We start from the raw sequence: 25,572 nt of genomic DNA, 5'->3' as shown, positions 1-25,572 counted from the left end.
TACCCGGCTGGAAGACTTCATAACGCAATTTGGTGACTACGTCTGAGACAAAATTGGAGTCAGCATTTGCGAAAAATGGCACCGAAGCAACAAGCGATCGACAATTGTAATTGATAACGTCTTCTCGCAATTTTTCGCTTAATTCGCCTAAAATCAATTCCTCGTCGAAGAATTTTCCCTGATACCGGTGCTCGAAATACTCCGTGATGCGTTGACGCATTTCGCGAGGTAGCTTTCTATAAGCCATATACTCCTCAACTTGCTTCACCTGGAATATACACATTTTTTAACATTAGAAGCTTAGAAAACAAGACTTTAGTATTAATACTCCACTGTTAATATAGTGTACATCTAAATCCGAATCAGATCTAATACACCCAAATTGGTTGCTAACAAATCGCATTTGTGCAAATTCCATGATATACATCAGTTATTATCTTAAATATAGAAACTATATCCCATCTAAATTATTAATACAACAGGCGAAAGATGAATTAGTAAGATTGGTAAGGCAAAGTATAAATGTAGGCAGTTGAATATTCGTCTTATAAAATATAAAGCTGTTATGAACACCCAGATAGTGCGTTGGTAATTAATTTATATCCTCATGATAATTTATTTAATAACGCGATAGAAGATGGTGCGTGTAAATGAGATGGTGAAATTAAAACATTGCATAAAATTCACAAAACAATCATCCACTTTATACTCACGTCTAGTTTCTGAAACAGGCAACAATGAGTTTAAGATTAGTTGTTAATATGATAGCGAATGCACTCACTATATATATGAATATACTAGATAATTAAATTGGACGTCTGAACTGAGAAAATTTGGAATTTTATTTATGGTGATTTTTAGGAAATATTTAAAATATAATAAACCCTGGTAAATAAAGGTGTTCATAACAGCTGGAAACGTACCTCAATTTGAGGTTTGAATTGAGTTTCTGTAATTGTTGTATCGATTAATAACTATAAATTACCTTTTCACGATATTGTCTGCGTGATGAGTCGAGACTCTGAATAAGATTTGTGGCATGACCGAGGAAAAGAGCGTAACAAGTCGCACCGGAGATCATAGAAAGCATCGTGAGCCACATGTCTGTGAGGGACTGCGGAGGAAACCGGCCATACCCAATGCACAGCATGTGGGACATAGCCTTAAAGAGTGCCCAAGAGTACTGCTCGAGCCAGAAGGCTTCCTGAAATAAAACAATACAATGTTACTAAATATTCAAAAGTTCACTTTTCCAAAGTGTTTCGTAGAATGAATGTTTTTTTACTAACCTGTAATTCATTTATTGCAACCCAAGAATTAGGGGGAAATCCTTGCAGCATTGGAACGAGAAATTGTAGACATCCAGACCAGTGCCCGATCAACAACATCATGCAGATCAGGTTAAATATCCGCATGAACACCGATGCCATATTGAGGAACTGAGGACGAATAACAGTTTAATTTAAAATCTCAAAGTTATAAAGCTTCGCCTCTAAAGGAAGCCGTGCGGACTGCGCGCGACAAGGACGCTCGATTTGAAGCATCGCGATGATATCTACCGATGAATTCTTGTAAAAGTGAGAAATAAAATATGAACGCGTGTGACGAGTCGTCGAGCGAGCATGCGATCGCGGGTCAGGCATGCGGGCAGGGCGCCCCGAGCCGCCGCGGTCGCCCTGCTCGCCGCCCCCACGCGCCTCCGCCCGCACGGCCGCCGGCAGTACGAGGGTCGGAAACAGAAACGCCAACGAAAGAGAGGAAGCGAAGCGAGCGCAGCGTGTAAAGGACGCCGGGCGGCGCCGGCAGCATGCTAAGCGGGCGAACGAGCACATGCGCGCCGGCTCGTGCCGACCCTGGTTACCTTAAAGATCAGATTGCTTTTGGTGTCACCCTTCTTTTTTGCAACGTCGGAGCTGAGCCGTCCCCTCCTTTCCGTGCGCTTTTTTTGAAGATTCTGCAAGATCTAGAAAACAAGCGAGAAACACGAGATAGTAGGAAGAGAGCCAGGCGCGCCCGGCGAGAGCACGGGCGGCGGTCGAAAGACGTCGCGGGTTGTGCGGGGCGGGGCGGGGTCGCGTGCGGACACACAGGATGCACTAACACCGAGACGAGCGGAACGCGGGCTAGGCCCCTACAGGCTAGGGAGCGCGGCGAGTCACATGCGGCACCTGCGAGGCGAGGTCGCGCGAGCCTCCGCCGTCCGCGTCGCCCGGCTCGTCGCTCGGCTGCGGGGCGGGGCTCATCTGCACACAACACCGTCACTGCGACGTCGCCACCACCCTCCCCGTACTCCACTTCTTACTGAGTCTCCGCATACTACTATCGTGACAGGTTTCACCTACTTGGTGGCTAATTATTTGGTACATATTGGTGCATTATTATACTAATACATGTCGAATCTATGGTCATCGAGGTTGGGGCGTTCTAATGACGGAATATAATATTTGATTTACCGTTTTCATTTTGTGACTATCTATATAAATTTGTTTGAGGGTTCACTCGAATCCAGACGAAATATTCGTTTTTATTTATTTATCGTCTTTTTATTTTATTACGTTTTCGGCGTCAGCGCATCTTCTAAAGGCCTTAAAAAGCAGCAACATAATAAGAATAACATGGCAAATCAAATATCACTTAAGTGAGTGTGGGACGGTTTGGGTCGGCAAACGCGGCGGACGCGGCGCGGCGCGGCGCGGGCGCAAACAAGAGACAGACTGAGATATCTCGAGTGAGAGCGTGCTCAGGCAGAAAGAAGCTTGCAGAGAAGCAGTAGAGAAGTGCAGAGCGGGACGTGGGGCTCACATACAGTGGAGGGTGGGGACAATGGTAACAGGATTACATCGAACTCCAATGACACGTCATTAGGATCGCTACTAACTAGATAGAACATTTCAGATTAATTTAGTAAGTAATATTAGTTTAAATACATAGTTAAGTTATTTACAGAAATATTAATGCCAATCACAGGAAATATTATAAAACAATTTCAAAAACATATTAATATCCAATCTTAAAATAAAATAATATCAGTTGTAGTCAATTTGGTGTTAGTTAGTTAGTTTTATGTGAGCGTAATGTGTTAGAGCAGTGTTAGTGGATAAGTAAGAAGATGGCCAAAAATGGTAGCAACTGGAAATTGTGGCTTACATATACTTCCTCCCATTGTGATACATATCGGACGAGCCTGGAAAGTCTGAGCAGTCGAACCAGCGATAAAAGTTTTGCTAACCGTAGTATCCTTAGGGCACGACCGGCGTGAAGAATTTGAAAGCTTTCACTAAAATCCTGTAAATATAAACCAAACAATATTATAACAGTGCCTACAACTGTACGCAATATTCTCGTGACTCTAATCTAAGTAACCAGTACTCAATGCCTAACTTTATTATACATTAGAAGTGTACAAGCATGCAAACTTGTCAAATTGATAGCTTCAAAATACATCAGCCAAAGAAAAGTGCCTAAGCATTGTATTTTACATATAATAATTATGTTTTCAAAAATCGTATAAATACATTAAAAGGAATGTAATTAAAATATTAGTAAAGCTTGTCTTATTATATATTTAAAATAATATTTTATATATCTGCATATACATTGTAACTGTAAACGTAGTGGAAATTGTTTCCATAAAGTTTTATCTGCAGTTCATTGAACTTTCATTATTTCTTCTTTCTATAAACATCTAAAGGTTAGTAATAATATAACACATACTATCAATAAATAGTATAAATATTACAATTTGGTCGTGTTGCATATTATGGCAGAATAATTAAATAAAATGTAATCTTTATACGTGCTGATTAAGAATATAAATAAAAAAGCTTAAATCATGGCTGACAAAATAACGCTCTATAACAAGACATGCTGTCGACAGAGTGAACTTTAAAGAATAAAAAGATGGATTTAAAGACTTTATTAACGTGCAAATAAATAGCCATTCTGTGGCAAAGTAGTATTTAGAAGAAAAGAGTGCAGTTGAAGATTTTTTAGAATAGATTGTGCACAAAGTTGAGTTTGCTTTTAAAGGCCATAAACCTTAGAAAAATAAGAGTATCCCATACGATCGAAGTGAACGCATTTTAAGATATTAGCGATAAGGCGAAGAAGAATAAGGTAGGATCAGATCTATATGGGTTGCAGACGATAAATTTCGTGCGGATAAATTTAAATAATTGTGAAAGTATAAAAAGAAAATTGAAGATGTTACTAATGTGCTGCAATCAAACCTTTGCAAGGTTTCACAGAAACCCTTACAATACAAGATATTAAACCGAACACGATGGCGCGTTGAACGTTCTCGTGGCAGTTGGGTAAAAATCACAATGAGAAACGAAATAAAATCAAAAACTAAATAAAAAATTTCGCTATAAAATAAATAACACCCAAGCTGAAACAGAATCAAAAAACATAAAAGACAGTTTAAAACTAGTAATAGGAACACGGCCAAATTGCAACGTACGTTTACCTGATTGAAGATAAGGAATATGTAATCTAGTGGTATACTAGAGATGAGGTCAAGGAAGAACCATGTCCTCAAATAGTGCTTCGCTATTAACTTTGGATCTAATATCACTTGTTCTGCATTATCTTGCTGCATTATTCCTGAAAAGAAAAAGAAAATCATTAAACATTATATACAAACTTTTTTCGATTCCAAAATATTTGAGAATATCTGCTAAACTTACCTGTTCTAAAATTAACAACGATATCTATAAGAAATATGGTGTCTGATAGACAATTAAACGCTATCCATCGTGTGCTAAGGTCGTCGTTGAAGAAGGAGATGGCGACGGGAAGAATGATGAGGTTGGCCACCAGTAACAATAACATACATAGATCCCAGTAGAACCTGAAAACAGAAACAGGAAAATTATATTAACAAATAATTAAGCAAATATAAAAAGAACTTTAGCTTCCAGCTCAATGATTTTAAATTCCATTCTTATCTAACATTGGACGTAACATGCGAGGATTTTTTATGTAATGTTAACAAGGGATCCCCAAAAGTTGCATAAAATTTATATAATTGTTTAAATCAGTTCAGAAGCAGTTATTTTATTAAAAGTTTCATTTTGTATCTACGGTAATTGGATTTGTTTTTTTTTGCTTCTTACAAAAAATTACAACATTTAATTTCTGGAAGTACTATTCCTTAATAAAATGCAGAGTCCAAGAGTAAACAAAGTAAAATAATCATCTTATAGAGCAGTAGTAAAGTTATATTACGTTTATTTATTGAAAGTATGTGTATTTATATGTTATTATTATAAATAATTATAATGAAGTCATATTGTTCTAAAAATTAATAATTTATTTCCTAATATTCAATCAAAAAAATAATTAGGTTAAATTGAACTAAGTTGATCGGTAAGCGAAAACTATTATATTTTAAACTATGTAGGAACATCATCATAGTTATTAAGACATTTCCAGATTACGTAATATTGGAATCAATATTCTTAACCAACCTATGTACTGGCTCTATACTATTTACGAGTTTATTTTGCAAAATAGAGCTCATAAATAAAATCATTAGGTTTAAGTAAGCGAGTGGAGTATTATTCCAAATGTTTTTGTCGGTTAGCCACTTTTCGCATTGTTCTCGAAATGAAGTAAATGACGGTAATTTTACACAATAAGCCAGAAATATTTCCACAGTACTTCTGTTGACGGGAGTTGTTTTTTTTTTTTTCTTATCCTGTATTGGTCATTTTCAATACACGTGTCACTTTTATTGTAAGTATATACTTACATATATAAGTTACTTTACATATGTTTATACTTATACATCGAAAATTATTTAAATTTTTCGTTTATTATAAATACACGTAGAGTACGACTACAACACAAACTAATATTTATATAAAGTATATATACATAATATGAAGTATAAAAAATGAAGTATATTCTTCGGGTCTTACGAAAAACCGAGTTTGAATGAAATTACTTTTAAATATTTTTATGGTTATGCTTTTTAATTATAGCTTATAAATTAAGAAAGGCTATTAGATATTGTTTTAAAAATTTGGCCAATCAAAAATTTACATTAAATAAATATGTAATGAACATTGTAATTAATGTGAGAGATTATGTTTTACATCATACGCACTATTTATAATCTGCGCTCTGTAGATAACTTTGACATTGAAAATATGCCTTCCTGTGTCCGGGATTTAAGTGATAATATATATACGACATACGAAGTTGAAAATTTTGCAATCACAACAAACGACAATAAATAAGTAAACTTTATAAGTCATAGCAACCGATAGTATGTCATAGAAAATAGGTCAAGAATGATTGTGATTGGACTCTTAAAAAGTCCATGTCGCATTATTTTACGAGATACAACGTAGGTAATTAGAAAATACGGGTAAGTAGCGCGCGAAAACACGTAAATCAGGCTTAAATGCAAAGCTAAAGCTCATGTCAACCACGTCAGCGGGTTTAGCGCAGTGCCTTTGTGTAGCATTTTATTCATACTGCGTTGGAAGAATAACGAGCTACTTTAAGAGTAGGAGAGCAATAATTATGTTTCCGTTGTGCGGATCGTCTATTCTATTTTCAGGTTTATTTTCTAAACAAAAGGTAACCCTGAATTTTAAATCCAATTGATAATCCATTCAGAACAGCATACCATTTTCGTGTTTGTTTTATAATCATTGAATATGATTCACAATAAAAATATTTATTGCGAAAATAGTGAAATACATTCGTCTCGATGATATTCACTTATTAATAAGCAGACATAAATCCTAATTGTATTTAATTAACCTTAATTTGGCGCACTTCATGTGATGCATTAATATGTAAATGCGCAATCATTCCAAGATGTCAGTTTATCTTTTATACGTGTAAACGGTATTGGTACTGGATAGAATTTTTGGTACGTAATGCAGTCAGCATTTATGTAAGTGCGCAGATAATAATTTAAAAATTGGTTAGATTTGATTTGCTGTTTAAAAAATAGAAAATTACCTTAATTGTTATTTGCGTAGTTTTCGGTTTAGGATCTATAAAATTTTAAATTACTGTCATTACATCTACAGAGCCTAATCACAAATTCCAATACGCATTTATGAGTGTTGCCATTATTAAAATTAGTCGTAACGTCAGTTAATGAATATGCCTTTTGCGATAAACATGCTGAGTCTAAAACTACTGTTTGAGTTTACATGTAAAATTTTGAATTTGAATATATAATCTGATATTTTTTTCTTTAATCCTAGCAGTTCTGTGGATGAATATTAACCACTTAAACTAACTTTAATTTTATTGGATTGAATTTGTTAATTTGTCCCTCGTTTTGGGGATATATATTATCAAGACAATATAATAATAATAATAATAGTGTTTATTTCAAACGTTTTATTTAGCTGTAGCTTTAAAAGTTCCTTCCTTTTTTTAAGCTACCAAAGTTAAAAAATATTATAACTTATAATATTTGCTAGTACATAATAAACATAATTACATTATAATGAGATTCTGTTACAGCATTAATAGTAATAAAATTAAATCCGCAATCAATTTTAATTCAACAATACGGTTATGTTAAATTATTTCTAAGGTTTATTAGCCATTGAAAGCTTTAAATAATTTTAATATGTTTGTTTTATTCTGCTGTTCTCGTACATACCATTAATTAAGATATTATAAGTAACTTTATTGTGTATTATTTTTAAATTAAATTATTTATATTATATAAAAATCTAGTGACGATTCAAGACATGTGTTGTTAATTACTAAATTCTCAACCCATGATATAGGAATATATAGTATAAATGTTTTAGTAATAATAAATAGATCGTTATAAGGTAGAAGTGTTATAAAAGCATATGTGGAATTATTTTATTAAATGATAGCGAAATAATTTATTTTACAAAAAGTAGCGCTATTTGCTTTGCCGCTTCGTAATCGCTGGACGGTTAACGTTAATGCTTCCCACAAATATTTATGTCTGAAACCGAGAGAGATCTAAATTTAATATTAAAACTAACAGCTTTTATCTATTATCAATTTACGATAAATCGGTGATTTAAATAAAGAGGGATAAAAGCCAGATAAATTATTTGGTTAATTTTTAAAAATTTGATTATTAGTTTCAAATTAATAATTAATTTAATAGTGATGTTTATAAATTAATGTTATCGTTCGTTCATATTGTACGAAAAGTTCTTTGAAAGTGAATGAAAATTTGTCTGTTAATATTCCATTGCCTGACAAAAGGTTATTTTCCTTTTAAGAAGCAGAGTTAGTGTAAACATGTGGCAGTATTTTCCTCACAAGGGAATAATTTTAAACAAAAATTTAACGCATGAAAAATCAGTGGTGCTTTAACTGATTGGTAACGGGGATCGTATAAGATCCACTTATTCCATCCACTAGGCGTTTTTATTTCTATTATGTCGTTATTATTTTTTCTTTTTAAAATCAATTGTAGGTACTGGTAACATGCTGTACAGCCGACCAATATTTTTTTAAAAAAAATATTGTATTTCTTTGGACGCATTCCATAAATAAGATTGAAATTGAAAACGAATAAATTGAAGAAATATATATGTTAGTCAAAACCCAAGAATTCTGCGTTCATAAGAACGAAAATAGAAGACAGACATCGTATGTATTGTAATGTTATAAACTAATAAATCAATAATAGAGTCGAACTAGACTCTATTATTGATTTATTATATATAAAGAGTAACTCTCAGTATTTCTCCGAAATCATTGATGAGAAATCAACATATGACTAATTGAGGATACGTACAAACGATTTCGTAGAAAGTGCCAAGTTCATTTTTTACTTTGGTATTACCGTTTAGAACTCGTGTCTAAAACACACTATAATATATTAATCACACTAAATACCTACTTGAAATTACGACATAACTTGCTATGTGTTTATAATATTCAAATATACTACGAATATCTGATTACTAAACTATTTTTTTTTAAATATAAACATTTGAGTGCGTTTTGTGTATATAACTGGAGTATACATAAATTGAATTCATTTATGACAATTAATGTACTATATAGAGTAAATTTATGTTAGTCGTAGTAAAAGCTAAGTACATGAGTTTTCTTCTTTACGCCATACTTGAAATAGTTTTGTTAAAATAATTCAAAGTAAGTGTAATTTAATAGGTTTAATATAAAAGAAAATCAGTTTAAAAAGCTTTAGTATTTATTGTAGTCAATTGAGTGTTTAGTTTAACAACGAATTATTTTTTGACCCACAAAAATATTTAAACGGTTTCCAAACATTAATGCCATTTAAACGCCATAATTATTCGAGCGTAATTAATTCATTGCTTAATGATGTACGCGAGCACAGTAGTGATTAGTTAAGCAGTGAATTACGGGCGATTGCACATGTCTAGGACTAATGTGACCCGGATATCTATTGAGTGATAACACTGCTGTGATTATTACTATTAATATAAATTGCATTATACGTCAATCACATCAATCAGGAAGTCCAAATGTAGGAAGTTCAGTGGTTACTCTAAATAGTAGTATATATTATGTTACTTAGTAATGTTTGTATTGTTTTATCTTTTCTATTATGCTTTTAATTCTTCGTATAAATTATCTGTCCTTTGTATAAATAACAGATGATTCAGACGACAGAGTAAGTCAGAAAAAAGGTCATAGTTTTTATTATATATGTTTACGCTACGCTCATTTATCATGGCTGAAAAGTTTGGTAAGGGAAGACAGTTTAAAAAATTAGAACTTTAAAATAAATTATATTTGTATGAATCTCTACATTAATGTCAGTTACTTATGTAATAATATCATAAATCAAATAAAACAAATGCAAAATGAGAATTGTTTACATTTGAAATGTTATTCTATTTAGAAACGGCCACGTGATATGATTTTATTGCATTATTAAATAATAACATCATAATATAATAGCAATCTCTGTATGTTATAATACAGACATGTGATATCTTGATAGATTCACTTGAAATCGCCTATAGCTCGTTTTAACTGCTCCTGTAAAGCTATATATGTAAATAGCACTGTCATCATTCACTTGACGTACTTCAATACGTATTTTTTTAATCATTATTTATTATTAAAGGCAAATAATTTCATTTATAGTAATTCTCACTTGAAACATTTGAAAGTCGATGTATTTATACCTTTGCTCGTAAATTATAATTAATAAAAAAAAAAACAAATTTATATTGAATATTGATTAAATGGATTATTTTGAAAAAAGAATAGAATTTTAAACAGCAATTACACAATGAAATCTATCAGTCAATATGATTCTATTTGCAGAAAACTTGAGGATCATCGCCTTCAACAAATAGTGGGCAGAAAGTGCATCTGCGATAAAACTGAGATAAATTTTGTTGCCATTTCAAATATATCCCTAACTTTTTAAAACGGTCACGTAGAAGACATTATGAAAGTCCTCAATTTATCTCTCAAGAAAGAATATGCCACGAACGGAAAGTTATGTAATGATTTTATTTATTATGCAAACCGTCGGGTTTATACGTCGATATAAAATATTCTTAGGTCAAAAAATATTTTGATTTTTGAATAGAAACTTATTACTTTTTAAAACTTTCCAATCGCTGAATAAAATTGTGTTGTACTCTTATATTCATTGATTGACATGACATGAGATAAAATTGATATTGTTCACTAGTACCAAAATCATATTTCATGGTATAAATAAATCTTCGGCAAATAAATAGGGCGCAGCGTTAAATCCTTCACTTTATGAGGCGCAGTGGTGGAGGAGTACCAACTATTTTATTACTGCTATAAGTGTCAATATTTGGTCTGGATCCGGGATTTGAACCCATGAGCTTGAAAGCTCCAGCTTTATAAACATCTTTAAGGAAAAATTCATGATAATCGATTTCAACGCTTGAAAATTTCATCTATCCATTAAACACATAAAGTTTTATTAAAGTTTGTAAATATACATATTTGCGAAGAAAATATAGTTGCAGCGAGCTATATAGACGATTCATAATGACGTTCACCAAAATTATATCTAAGAACCATATAACTTCATGGCATTAAAATATTATACTATGTGTAAAATTTACGTGCTTGCGCTGCATTAAGACAGGTCTAATATTTCAAACCGGACTTGCTTCATACAATTTTCAGCAGAACTTGCGTTAAACAATCTCAATTTAACATAAATAATTTTAGCAATCAGATAATATGGACTAAAAACGCTAAGATAAAGGTAGAAATAGAAGATAGTTACGCTGAGATAAAGGTAGAAATAGAAGTTATTTGTTACATTACTATTCCCACTGTTGGGCCTCTTCTCTTTCTAAGGATTTCGCTTCAATCATACTGAACAGCATTGCTTCATTGCAGATTGGATCTAACATATGGCAGATTTTCATCCTGTTATATTAGGTATTCATTCGAGCACGACACAAATCAAAAACACGACTTCATCATATATTCATGTGATCCTCTGTGGTACTCGGCTTTGAATCTGCGACCTCTATTTAAGACCCACATGCTTTTAAAACTAGGCCAATTTGGCTACTATTTAATTTCTACTGCATACTTACATTACTGTTATTATAGTTTAATTTACACGTATACATGAGTTTTATATGTTTGAATTTCGAATAAGTTTGAGTTTAATTAGTCCCGTTCAAACTGCGTCGTGTATGTACATATTTTATGAATCGGGTAGCATATACAAAACCTACTAAACTTTACGTAGTCATTATGGAGACTTTGTCTCATTGAAAGTAATATACAGATTAAATAATACCTTCGGGTTTAAAATTGTAAGCAATAATAAGTAATTATTAGTTTATAAACATTTTTTATTGTTTACGGTTAGCATTAAATATACATAAAATAATTTTTTCAATACAATTAATCATAGATTATATGAGAAAAGTTAATTAGCATAAAATATATTATAGCCGTAAGAAAATGAATTTACAATGATTATATTTTTAGACTAACAAATAATATGTTGTAATAGCTCATATATAACGTAATATGTGTAAAGATAACAATTACGTTTTAGTATAGTTTAAACTGTAACGTTGAACCTATTCTGAGAAACACCAGATGGCTTTAGGTCAAGATACAAGCGTCTGAAGAGAAGTGTTCTCGTGAAAGCTCTCCAGCTATTCTCATCAAACCGAAACACAATATGATTGTGGCGATCTCTGAGAACACTACAAATTTCGATACATTTGATGTCGAGTGTTATGGGGATGAGTGGGCACCAATCGTGAATAAAAATTTTGGTTTCAATACGAAATTTTACAAGTGCTGTCACTAGACTTTGAATTTATTTATAGGTTGTATTGCTTGTTCTTTACTTTTTTATTTTTTACATTACCTACTGTTTGTTAAATTATGTAATTTTAAATTTAATATCATTCAAAGTGAAATTAAATGTGTAAATTAATGTACGGATATTTGTTTTTTTTTTTTCATATTTGTTGTTTTACAGACAATTAATAATAATTAATTTGTAAGTAGTCTTTTGAATATTTTCTTACAAGAGGGAATTAAGAATCGTATTTAATGAAAATATTTTTTGAAGTATTCAATTGTTTTAATTATAATTAAGAGTTGCTTTGGGTTATTTTGGAATCGGTCACGAATTTTATAAAAAACGCAAAGTTGCGCAATGTTTTGAACATCCTGTTCAAAACTTTTATGATTTTATACTTATTATTTAGTATCTGGCATTAAGCTTATCTAGGAATGATTTGATACGAGTATGATGATAAATATGTATTTATTTTTTAATGATTATTAATGATTTTTAATTAATAAATAAGATCATCAAAATTAGTTTAGTTACCTCTTTGTTGTTACTAAACAGTAAGGTTTCTTAACGTGTAACTACAATTTAAGTCGCTAGTCTAATCTCACCACAGATCACCAGATGTCCTTACGTTATAAATCATCATCCTTACAAGGCCAAAGGCTAATAAGGAAGTATACACTGTAGTTGTAACATGTAATAAAAAGTATTTAATGAAAATATATAGGATGACAGACGAAATTATCGGGTTTGAAGACGTTGTCTATTGTGTACTAAGGTTTCTTTTGAGCTTTAGAACTAATTAAAACATTCTGCTGCAAGGTAGGTTTCCTAGCGAAGTCTTCTTACAGCACTGAGCACGAGATGAATTATAATTATAAGCACGTGAAAAATAATGGTGCATGTCTATATTTTGAAATCAAAAGTCAAAATTATTCCCATATTAATTTATCTGATGTCAGATGATTGGCTAAAATCAACGACTGTAATATCAGCGAAATTGAAATTGGAATACGATTTTACAGTACAATAATAAAATATTTACTTTACATTCTTTTTTTTTATTTAATGCAAGAGTTTTTACAAAATATATCAAACTCAATTGTTATCACTTTGTCAAAGGTGCAGTTCTATAGGTTTTACTTATTTAAACGCTTTAAAAAAATATATATCCAGTTTTACAAAATAGCATAACACGACATTGTCTTTAGTTAAAATTAACTCGACCCCTGTTAAAGCTGTTTTTATTAAACCACTGTACAAATAAAGTGCAACGATATTTTTCTTTGAGCGATCTGGAAAAGGTTAGATCTATCGGACCAACTAAAGATGAAAAGCTCTATGCAAAAATACCGAACCAGGCTTATAAATATATACCGAGCATGATATAAAATAGCGTAATAATAACATTCAATACCTCCAACCCCGCTTCGACGGTAATGTCAAGGAGGTCGGGTTGACCTTTACTGGAGCCGTCGACGAATCGCCCACCGTCCCAGTTACAATTGTTGACAAATTACCTACAAAAATATTCGCTACTTCCGTACCACGATATAATTCCGGTACAATAAGCTATTCAAACAATAAAAGTAGGTTACGGGCGCATATTTTAGTTTGGTGGAAACACATGAGGGTATTCAGAAACGTGACGTCGACGCAAGAGTCGTACCTGTGCCTCGTACCTGCGTCAAATAAGTTTCAATGTTATTAAAAAAAAAAAACTTATTATAAAAGTGGACCTTTGACTAGGTAAATTAATTTGAATTAAAAAAAATAATAGGGATACATTACTATTCAAAAAATAAATTAACAGATAAAAAAAAATAATAAATGCAATAGGTAAACATATCTACAGAAAAAGTTTAAGTTTAAATAAATTAAATTTTTGTCGGTGATCAAACATGGTTTTCGTTTATGACTCAATTTCTTAAATAAAAAAATACGTTTGTGTGTTCGTTAGTATATTGGAAGCTTAAAACCGTGTAACAATATTAGTTTTTTCTGTTAGAAATTCGTAAAAGCGTTTAGAAGAAAGAGATCTTGCGTCTGAACTTTTTCTGGTCGTGTTAAATCACAGTTCCATCAGATTACAAGAGGCTACAGACCTAATAGACAGCCTGTTTTTGCGCACACATTTGAATACTATAAAACGTAATGTACACCTATTAATCGTATAAGGCGGTGGTGCAGAAAAAAAGTCCAAAAAAAGAAAACCAAATTTTTTTCTATGAGTAAAATTTTGTAATTTATATTTTTGGAAATTGAAAAAAATTCACGTTACATTTTCCGTTGTAGCATTTTTGTATCGTCAAATTGGCACTTTAGTTTTTGTAGAATAGCTTAGACTGGCGTACACGTCAATAGGGCTTTGGGCATTGTGTTGAAAATTAAGTTACCAGTCGCTGTAGATTTGCTTTTCGACCTTTTACATAATGGAACAATATGTAAAGTGAAACTCTAGACTATACCAAATGCAACGTTCCTATGAAAGAAACGAGCTCTGTATTTCTGCATAATTTGAACTTTCACATTGTGTCCTTGAACTTTTAGATAAAACACTTTCATATTCACAAATTTCATTAACATGTTAAGATTAACGAGATGTTGTTTTTTGACGTTATTATGTTTATGTATCCTTATAACTTCGTTTAAAATTCTTTAACATTCTTCACATTGAAGATTTAACTAAATATATACAGATTAAAATTAGAAATAGTTTCTTTAGAAATCACGACAGCGTGGAATGGTGGCAAGAATGTTAGCAGCGTTTCCCCATTGCATCACTATTTCGGTTCTCTGGACGAAAATCAGGTTAACTATTTTATTTTATTTTTTATTCTATGATATAGCTAAGCTCTCGGGCATATCGCTCATCTGTTGTTAAGTAGTCTCTACCACCCATCGACATTAGAACTATAAGAAATATTAACTAATCAATTGGCAATTCACCACCAATATTGGAAACAAAGTTGTTATGACCCTTGTGCCTGAATTTGCACTGACTAACTCACCTTTCAAACTGAAACACAACAAATAGTAAGAAGTAGTAGTAGTACTAGTAGTAGTAGTAAGTATTGTTGTTTGGCGGTGGGATATGTGGTGAATGGGTGTCTCCTACCTAGGCGAGGGTGCACAAAGATGTACCACCAAATAAAGTTTTTTGGTTTCAAAGAAATCAGTAGAAGTCGCTAATAAAGATAATTTAAAAGTTTAGCTTCTTATGTTACCTTTAAAATAAAATAAATATCTGGGATATGGTAACATTTTTTATACATCGTTTTCGCGGATGTTGCCAGGGTCTCCTTATTGAAGCCGAGGTCTATCTGACCTCCAAAACCTTATATAGATGTACACGTAATATCAAACTAGAATAAATTTGCTATCGAATGTAAACCATAATTATAATTACATTTTAATTAAGAACTAGATTAAAATTATCCGGTGCGTATTAAGGGAAGTACTAAGTGGAAACGGATCAATACTGGTTATAACAAATACAGGTAACTGGTCTGAGCAGGAATCAAGACCACGAACGATCGTCAGTTCTGTGCTACTTCCTGCTAGATAGTCGTCACAAGACAAATAGTTTAATAGAGCGTTTCAATGAATTGCCAACACTGCATGGTATTAATTAGATATTAACAACAATAACAGTCTGTAAATTTAACACTGCTGGGCTAAGGCCTCCTTTCCTTTTGAGGAAACGGTTTGGAACATCCACCACACTGTTCCAATGCGGGTTGGTGGAATGCACATGTGGCAGAATTTCTATGAAATTAGACACATTGCAAGTTTCCTCACGATGTTTTTCTTAACCGCCGAGCTCGAGACGAATTGTAAATACAAATTAAGCACATGAATATTCAGCGGTGCTTTCCTGGGTTTGAACCCGCAATCATCGGTTAAGATGCACGAGGTCTAACCACGGGGCCATCTCGTCATATCAATATATTAGATATCACTTATACAGTTGTGTTAGTACAAGACGTGAATCTTAACTGAAAAACGTGTTTAAACAAGGTCACGATCAACCACCATTATTTTCCATGTGGCTTTACATTAAGTAAGTTTTAACCTAAATTTAATCTATATTTAATAGGTTTATAATGTTGTACTAGGAAAAGGTGAAGTCATTGAAGGAAAATCTGCCACATGACTTAACCTGCTTTGAAGCAGTGTGATAAAAGAAGCGCCAAACCTCAGACCAGCATCGGGAATTGTTATCACAAAGCATGATAAAAATATTTAAATTATGTTACAATTCATTGGGGTCGAATTAATTTACCTTCTTAGCCATGTAAAGAACTGCTCTTACTACAAAGGTTGGGTTGTATTCCCAGCATCTCCAATTAATTTCAAGAGTTTGATGAGGACCATACATTCAAGATTTGCAGCATGTCCCATATTCATAATTAGTTTTTAAGAGTTCGACGGAGATTGTGGGCGCTTGTAAAGGTGATATTTGAAAATCTTACTACGAAGTACGTTAGTAACACACATAGTTTAAAATGTGTTAATTTTAACTTAAGATTGCATGTTCAAACACGAAAGCAAGCATAGCACTACTGTGATTGCTGTGCTTGTATTCTTATACAAATGAAGGATTGGAAAAAATACTACATTTTAAAAATTGGAATGGGATTTTAAAAATGGATTAATACCAAATTTTCTCAAGAAGTTTTTGTCCAGTATTAAAAAACAGATACTTTATCGTTTGTATCCATTTTTAAAAACCTACATTCTAATTTATAATTATTATACATAATAATCTAATAATACTAATACCTATATATAAAAGTGTAGCACCTCGTCTCATTGCCTACAATGGTGATCGGTTGTAGTGTTGTTTGGTGGTAGAATATCAAATGATACCACTCATAAAGAACGGTAAGTATAATATTCACACAGAGATAATATTAGTGTTTATTGCAACCGAATTTAAATGTTTAACGTTATTGTTTCATTCGATCATTTTATGCGGCAGATATTTACTGCTCAGTAGGGAAATCATTATGTTAAACCCACGCTAGATTGGATTCCCCATATAACGCAAATGTATAAATATAATTAAATCTATACAGGCACGCAGATTTCGTACACGCGTTGCACCAAATTTGTTGTTATATTTGAATACTGAAACATCGGTTGGGAATATATGGAAAATAGATATTTTTATTAAAAAAATCATCACAAGAACAAAATATAATGATAATATAGTTCCTATGTAGAACGCTTCATTAAAAGTATTACACCTCGCCTTATTACCTCCTGGAGGGCTAGTTCATTTTTGGCCAGAGGATCGGCATAGTTTTTCAACGCAGAATTGGTGTTAGCATTCTTGCCACCATTTCACGCGGTCAAAATGTATACAGTAACATATTTTTACATAGTTAGGCTCTTATTTCTATATAGTTTAGAACTTAATGCTAATAATTGGTATGAAATAAATATCTTTAATCTATCGTTAAGATTTCAGTTTTTAAATCAAAAAGGTAAACCTATATACAGGGAATTATTATAACAAGAAATGGTAACCTCCGCTTATTGATATTGGCCACAATATGAAGTATGTTTAAGAATACAGACTTGTGTAAATCTCATACCAGTAAAAAAAGTAACGTATACATTTTAAAAAAAATTAATGTTGCGCATTTTTTATTATTCTAATATTCAAGGATCTATAACCTCTTCAAAAATATGAATGGATTATGTATAAATGGCAACATTATGTACAAATACCGGCTAATGGCAGTGCATTTTGTAATTATATGGAAATAAATGATGCTGAAACGAATGATATGCTCTGGAACTATTGACCATTGTCATCATAAAGGTGTGTAAACTGCTTTCGTGATTAAAATAATGACCCACTTTATATTTTTAATGGTGCACTTAAAGGTAATTTTCTATAGAACCAATATACTTTATTATGCTTTCTTGTATGTTACATATTTGACACGCGTCGCTTTTTGTTACTGTTGGCATAAAAAGAATCAGTTTTAAAATATAGGAAATAAGTTCCTATGAATTAGTAATAAATAAATAAATAAATATGAGACAACGTCACATACATTACTCTGATCCCAATGTAAATAGCTGAAGCACTTGTGTTATGGAAATCAGAAGTAACGACGGTACCACAAACACCCAGACCCAAGACAACATAGAAAACTAATGGTAATCTACATCGACTCGGCCGGGAATCGAACCCGGGACCTCAGAGTGGCGTACCCATGAAAACCGGTGTACACACCACTCGACCATGGAGTTCGTCTATAAATTTCGGCCAGGGGCACAAAGGATAGCTATCGACTTTCGAGACATTATTATGTATAATTATTGCACGCGAACACAGGTTCACTCACTATATTCTCCATCCTTCTTACTCTCAATGGGTCAGCGATTCGACAAGAGCGGGATAAAAGCGATGGCTTAAAGTGGTTTTGGGATTGGAGTGACAACTTCCTAACGCTACTACGGCTACTGAAGTTTATCTCATCGGAAATCCCAAAATATTTCTTAATTCGATCAGGGATTTGAACTAAAGATATCTAGGTTTGCACGCTAGCCACAAGACCAACAACTACTAAAAATGTCTCAATATTTTAGATTAAAAAAAAGTAACCTGCATCCTTCGTTGAGGTTAATGCTTCAAACCCAAATTTAATTAAATTCGATTCAATGATTCGGTCGTAAAAGTATATCAGACAGAGTTACTTTCGAATTTATAATATTAGTATAAATATAAACGATATTTATACTAATATTATAAATTCGAAAGTGATTCGATAAGTGATCAAACAAAAGAGTATATGTTTTTTTTAATTCACACGATGATCTTAAAACTATAACAATTAACACAGACCTATTGTTTCGGTACTTTAACAATCGGGATTGTTTCTATTTAGGAATGTTATTGAATACTGACGAAAGTATGCCGTGACGTATGTCAGTACTATTGAAATATTACTGTTTTATTTCTAGTAGAGGGGGTAATCCTTTGTTATTTTTTGTATCACTGATTATAATCTATCTCAAAGTAATACTGCTCGTTACCTCTTTATGCCTAAACGGCTGAATCGATTTACAATAAATTTGGTATGGAGATAGTTTGAGGCCGGGCTAGGATATAGGCTGCTTTATAATTCAAAGCTCGAAGCGGTAAGATGGAAGATGACGGTGTGTGCTATAGGTTATGTTTTTAAAAAGTTCGCACGGTTGAAGGAACTATATGCTCAACTGGTAAACTATATTTCAGTAATGGTTTTGATAACACTCCAAGAAAAAAGGAAAAAATCAATTTAAATGTTTAAATATAAATATATAATATACGACCTCTGTGGTTGAATAGTGTGTACACCAGTTTTCATGAGTATGAAACTCCGAGTTTCCGGGATCGATTCCCGGCTGAGTAGATGTAGAAGAAGTTCATTAGTTTTCTATATTGTCTTGAATTTGGGTGTTTGTGGTACCGTCGTTAGTTCTGATCTTCCATAACACAAGTGCTTTAGCTACTTCCATTGGCATCAGAGTGATGTATGTGATGTTGTCATATGTTGACTTAAAAATATATGAAATAATTTGGTAAAAACAGTCCATTGCTGTGATAATTAGGTCACAGAGCTTTCGTTATATTACATTATCGACATATGTTATCACTAACGGCATTAGTGATGTCAGATTTGATGCGGATGCCTAATAAGCGAAAAGATACGGTAAAGTAGATTAAAGCTATTATTATGCGTCTCGATTTAAATAAGTTGCTTATAAAATAATTTAGGTCAGATCAGCAATTCAAATAATCCAATTCAGATACATTTATTTATATTTCGTTAGCAGCGGCTTGAAATGAGAATAAGGGTTTATATAAAACGTTTGTAGTGAAGGACAAGCCTGAATATACTTTTTTGTTTTTTGAAAATTTGACGAGTCGTTTAGAAATGCATAAAATATAAACATAACAACATTAATATAATTTTTTTAAGAATGTTCAAATTGGAAAATGCTATTAGAAAATTGTCTATAAGAATTAATGCTTGTTTTTGTTCATATGGATTTATCCGATAGAGGTACTTAGATACTTTGTATAGCTTTTTTCAGTAGTAGCTAGCAAGTGTGTAAATGTTTCTGACATGGTACTATCATAACATAGTATAAAACAAACTCGCTTACCGCTGTCTGCCCTTATGTATGGTTAGGTCTTTAAAATTACGCAATAGATTTTATGCGGTTTTTATTAATAGATAGAGTGATTAGAGAGAAAGGTTTTAGTATATAATACATGGACAATATAGTAAAGAAACAAGAAAATATCTGTGGTATATTTTGTATCAATATTGTACACGTGCGAAGTCGTGTTAGGTCGCTAGGTGACATATATTTTACAATAGGCGGTACGAGAGTCACATTGATTTTTTCTTAAAAGTTTAGTAGGCATTGAAACGCATTCTGGGCATTAACTGTTGGTCATAAAAAGTTTTATTGATTTTCTCAAACGTTCGAAACAAACGACGAAGTTAGATTGAATAAAAAATAATTTAACCGTCCGCGTCAGGGCTTTCGCAACAGATATCGCCGGGCGTCTTTAAAACTAGTTAAAAGAATCTTTTAAAAATCTGCTCCTGATGTTCCATTAGTTCTGTTCTGTTCTGTTCTGATGTTATTTAGTTTTCGCGAATAGATAGTTAATTATAGTATGTAAATAGGCCATATTTCTTTTTATTATATCGAGTTTTTATCGAAATATATTTTTTTATATAAATACATAAATTCATCCGTTAATCAAAATTATATCGTTATATGTATAATTATATGTTTTTTAAATTAACTTATCTTTTTATATATGTATCAGAAAAATATTGTATTTTTAGTGCCGTATAAATCCTGATATAAAAAAACTTAATTTTTTAAAATTATTATTGATATTGGAAATATAAATTATATTTTTGTGGTCAAAAAAATTTATATCTAGATTTGAATCCAAGAGGAAAAAATTTAGAAGGCGACGTCGGCATAGGTTCGAGAGATCTTGAGACGAGGGCGATTCCACTTTACTTCAGAGCACCTGAGCATGTCCACGCCTTTGTACTTGGGGTTTGATCCATATCATCCATTGTTCAAACATCGAGGTTGACGCTTATGCTGAAATAACACTTGGGAATCGAGGGATGAATAACAGTACTTCTGTGATCGCTTGGTATGACCACATTACAAGTTCTTGATTGAAAGGTGAAGTTCGTCGTTAACAAGCTTAAAATTCTTGACGTTAAAACAGTTTTTATAATTTATTTATGAATATTATTTGGATACATGACAACGTAGCAATATCTTTTCCGTGAATGTTACTTTCGATTATTCGAGAAGATTTTATTTTTTAACGAAAAAGAGTTTTAAATATAATTAAAAACTAAAAAAAAAATAATACATAATATAATATATATAAAGATTGATTGTAGTCTTAAGAGTTATAAGCATTAATTTGTAATCGTTTTAATTTATTTGAACACAAAGTACGTATTAATAAATAATATATAGACACAATAGTAACTTTAACAAAATATACTAAAAACTTTACTTAATTTAGTAATTAAGTATGTATAATTGAACAGATAAATATTCTTGCTATTTGATATAGAATAAAAAACGTATTTAAAATTGAAAATTTCAAAACAGTATTAGTCAATTATTTTAAGTGAAGTGTCACGAGCCGCGTGATTCTTGATTTAGCACGTGTCACATTTGTAAAAACAACTTTAAGGTTATTACTACAATACAGACAGAAATTGTGTTATTTTTATAATTCAAGGTATAATCGTGTACTAAGAAGAGCATTCATAGCACACTTACGAAAATTTAAACAGTTTGTTTGCAATTTGTTGTTAATTATATTTTTATACAGAATGAATAACCCGTTGCCAGTAAAATAGAAACAATTAATACCGATTACGTGCTATGTACTAGATGTTTTAATTAATTTAATATAATTAAAAAAAACAATATTTAATCTACGTTATTCATTTATATGAATAGATATTACGTTAAGGGACTTAATATTCAATTTATTGATTTAAGTTAAGATTTAATTTATTGTATAGTATAGAATATCTAGGAATTAAAATAACTTATCTTTTTTAGTTGCTTATTTTGTCGAGTTAAATTTTCCTCACCTATTGTGAATATTTATGATATGTATAGATACTATTTAATACAACAAACATACAATGTTGGGTACTCAAAAAGTCCTTTGAGGGGTTTGGATTTATTATATTAAAAAAAATGAGGCACAGTTTGCAAATGATATATTATGTATAGTAGCATAATGCACAATGTTATTGATTTTCCAAGTTACTTAGTGTCGGTTATGCATGCTGATCTTTATATCGAATACATCACGTTACGGTTTACCGAATATTTCAGAATGCTTTCGTTCTAATAAATCGATTCGTCGTACACGTGACGCTTAAAAAATAATAATTAAAATATGACAAATTGATGTCTGAAAATGCAATATCAAAAAGCAAAATATACTTTATTCAAGATGGTAAAATATACTTTTAAAAGCACTTTTGAATCGTCATTCAATAAACTATATTAAGTGAAGCTACCACTGGTTCGGAATGCAAATTCTAACGAGAAGAATCGGCAAGAAATTCAGAAGTTTTCAACATGCATTTTCCTTTATAAAAGTTTTTGAAGTTATTGAAGACTAGTAATCGTTATATCGATTACTTGTGTAGCTAGCTTATAATAGTGCTGATCAATGATATTCTAGTAAACAGATATGTCATTAACGCGCAAAAAGTGAAGACTAGAAAACGTCCTAATTGAGACGTTTGCCTTTAGTCGTTTTCATCATAATTATGCCAGTAATACGTTATAATACATCATAATTATGTAGTAATATGTTTTGCGTAATTAAAACATCTAGTTATCCCTTTTACTTATTGTTTTTATCAAGCTATCCTTTTTATTTGTAACGAAATGTAAAATAAACGGTCCCCGGCGCGGCACACTTTTTTCTTTTGTTTAGTATGGGTATAACATATATGTTTATTAGAATATCATTGGTGCTGATATTATAAACTCAAACTAATAAAATGTAATTATCTGTTAGCAAATTTTCACTAGAAGTCTCATATTAGTGTTCATACTAAACTATCACAAGGACAACACTTTAATGCTATGCCTGAATTTTCTGTTAATTTATATTAAGTATAAAAGAAAAGGGAGTGTACCTATGTGCGTACGCTTGAGCACAATATTCCCTGCACACGTGGATTTCCGATAAAAACAACCACCGGGGCTCAATTGATTACATCAATCGTAATAATTAATTATTGGATTACTTTATTGAAATTATCATTTATTATCTTTTCCATCATAATACCTTATCCTTAAAATGTTTCATGTGGTGTATATTATGTTGTTGCAAGCTGTAGATTACTCAGTGAACAGCTGGTATTTATCCGATGCCTCTGAATTATCTAACGATAACATATGGTTTGTTCTCACAAGCAGTTACGTGTTTGATGTCGACAATTCGCTTAATTTATATTCTTGATCGGTGCACGTTCCTACATGTCTAGTAGGTACGCGTTGGTACGGAATTTGTTTCCAAACATCACCATTGGTTAACAATGGATCATAAAAGGAATGTTCCACTATTTGTAAGTTTAAACAAAAAACTATGTACGGAAAGTTTCGATATTCGAATTTAATTTTTTTATATTGATGTTGAAAATAGAACTAAGTTTTTTTTTAATTTATCACACAGTTGCCTATTATTATTCGTATTTAAAAAAGTATTTGTAAACAAGATTTTTTAAATAAACAATTTTTATATCAAATTAATATAATTTATACTCAGTTTGATTACATTTCTTTTTATAAAAATTAAGACTGTTTTTTTTAACATAACATAATTTAATGTAATTAATACGTAATAACAATGATGGCTTAATTAATTACGTTATTAAACTATTAATAATTTTAATTGATAGCTCCTGTAGCTAAATTATTGTATATAAATTTAATTACGTGTTTCAAGCATTTTTTTAAATATTACTTTTTTAATTCCTCAAAGCAATAATGAACTTGAACGAAGAATGAGTGTTGCAATATTGTAACTCAATTTTAACAATTTTTTTTTGTAAGCGAATGAATGAAAGAATGAATATTAAAACCATCGAAATAAGCTTGAATATTTCAGTTCAAGTCTCTGTCATTTTTCATTCAACGAGTCGTGCAGGTGAAATCGGAAAAGTTTGTCACCTAGCTTATAAAGATTTGCGCGACAGTTGAATTTGGAAAATCGATCGTACCATAATCCGTTCACTAGTGCATTTGTAATCCTCCGACTGCCGAAATTCGTTTAGCATTGTTGTAATTACATTTGCATTTATGCTATGATCAACAGATTCAACGTATAAATGGAATTACTGAAGTTGTAATTGTTCAATTAAATATGTAATTTATCAATTATTTTATTAAGATTTTTTTTGGTTATTTTACCTATGTATGTTAATACTTGAATCTTAAACGATTGTTATGGGATCAAATACGTATAAACGATATTTAATTTCCTTAGCTTAATTTTTTTTAATTGATTTAATGATCGTACCATAATCCGTTCACTAGTGCATTTGTAATCCTCCGACTGCCGAAATTCGTTTAGCATTGTTGTAATTACATTTGCATTTATGCTATGATCAACAGATTCAACGTATAAATGGAATTACTGAAGTTGTAATTGTTCAATTAAATATGTAATTTATCAATTATTTTATTAAGATTTTTTTTGGTTATTTTACCTATGTATGTTAATACTTGAATCTTAAACGATTGTTATGGGATCAAATACGTATAAACGATATTTAATTTCCTTAGCTTAATTTTTTTTAATTGATTTAATGATCGGCGGTAAAAAAAACATCGCGATGACATATGACAAATGAAATTCTGTAACATACGTATTTAACAACACATTAAAGAAAGCATGTTGGAATTTGTCTTCTTCAAGGGGTGTGGAGGGCTTAGTCCCGCAGATTGTGCAAAAAATAATTTCAAAATTATATAATAAAGTGTCATTGACCTGAAATTTCGTATCACGTGGAAGTAGAAGATATTCTCTAATATTAGTCGTGATAGGTAGAAGACGAGTTCCAAGTTTCTAATTTACCTGAATTTTAATTGCCGCTTATCAAAGACCTTATACCGAGGCTTCTGGTAAAACGAAATTGGCAAATTTCCCTTTTGGCTTGCTTTGATATTATCAATGT

At 31.6% G+C, this 25,572-nt stretch overlaps 1 protein-coding gene across 11 annotated transcripts in view; it reads right to left on the bottom strand.

The window, feature by feature from the left end:
* Positions 1 to 25,572, bottom strand: part of LOC124537658 (potassium/sodium hyperpolarization-activated cyclic nucleotide-gated channel 2) — a 255,504-nt gene that overhangs the window by 2,487 nt on the left and 227,445 nt on the right. For 8 of the 11 annotated variants that reach the window (XM_047114557.1, XM_047114556.1, XM_047114565.1 and 5 more), the window contains 7 exons: positions 4,689 to 4,852; positions 4,463 to 4,605; positions 3,148 to 3,285; positions 1,862 to 1,963; positions 1,290 to 1,439; positions 986 to 1,204; positions 4 to 268 (listed from right to left, as the gene is read on the bottom strand). In XM_047114557.1, coding sequence (XP_046970513.1) covers positions 4 to 268; positions 986 to 1,204; positions 1,290 to 1,439; positions 1,862 to 1,963; positions 3,148 to 3,285; positions 4,463 to 4,605; positions 4,689 to 4,852 — 1,181 coding nt within the window. The remainder of the gene's footprint in view (positions 1 to 3; positions 269 to 985; positions 1,205 to 1,289; positions 1,440 to 1,861; positions 1,964 to 3,147; positions 3,286 to 4,462; positions 4,606 to 4,688; positions 4,853 to 25,572) is intronic. The other 3 variants (XM_047114558.1, XM_047114559.1, XM_047114560.1) reach the window with 3 other exon arrangements.

This window comes from Vanessa cardui, chromosome 18 (genome assembly GCF_905220365.1).
Source record: "Vanessa cardui chromosome 18, ilVanCard2.1, whole genome shotgun sequence".
Taxonomy (NCBI): domain Eukaryota; kingdom Metazoa; phylum Arthropoda; class Insecta; order Lepidoptera; family Nymphalidae; genus Vanessa; species Vanessa cardui.
Note: the sequence above shows the minus strand (reverse complement) of the source record. Positions and strands in the feature narration are given on the sequence as shown.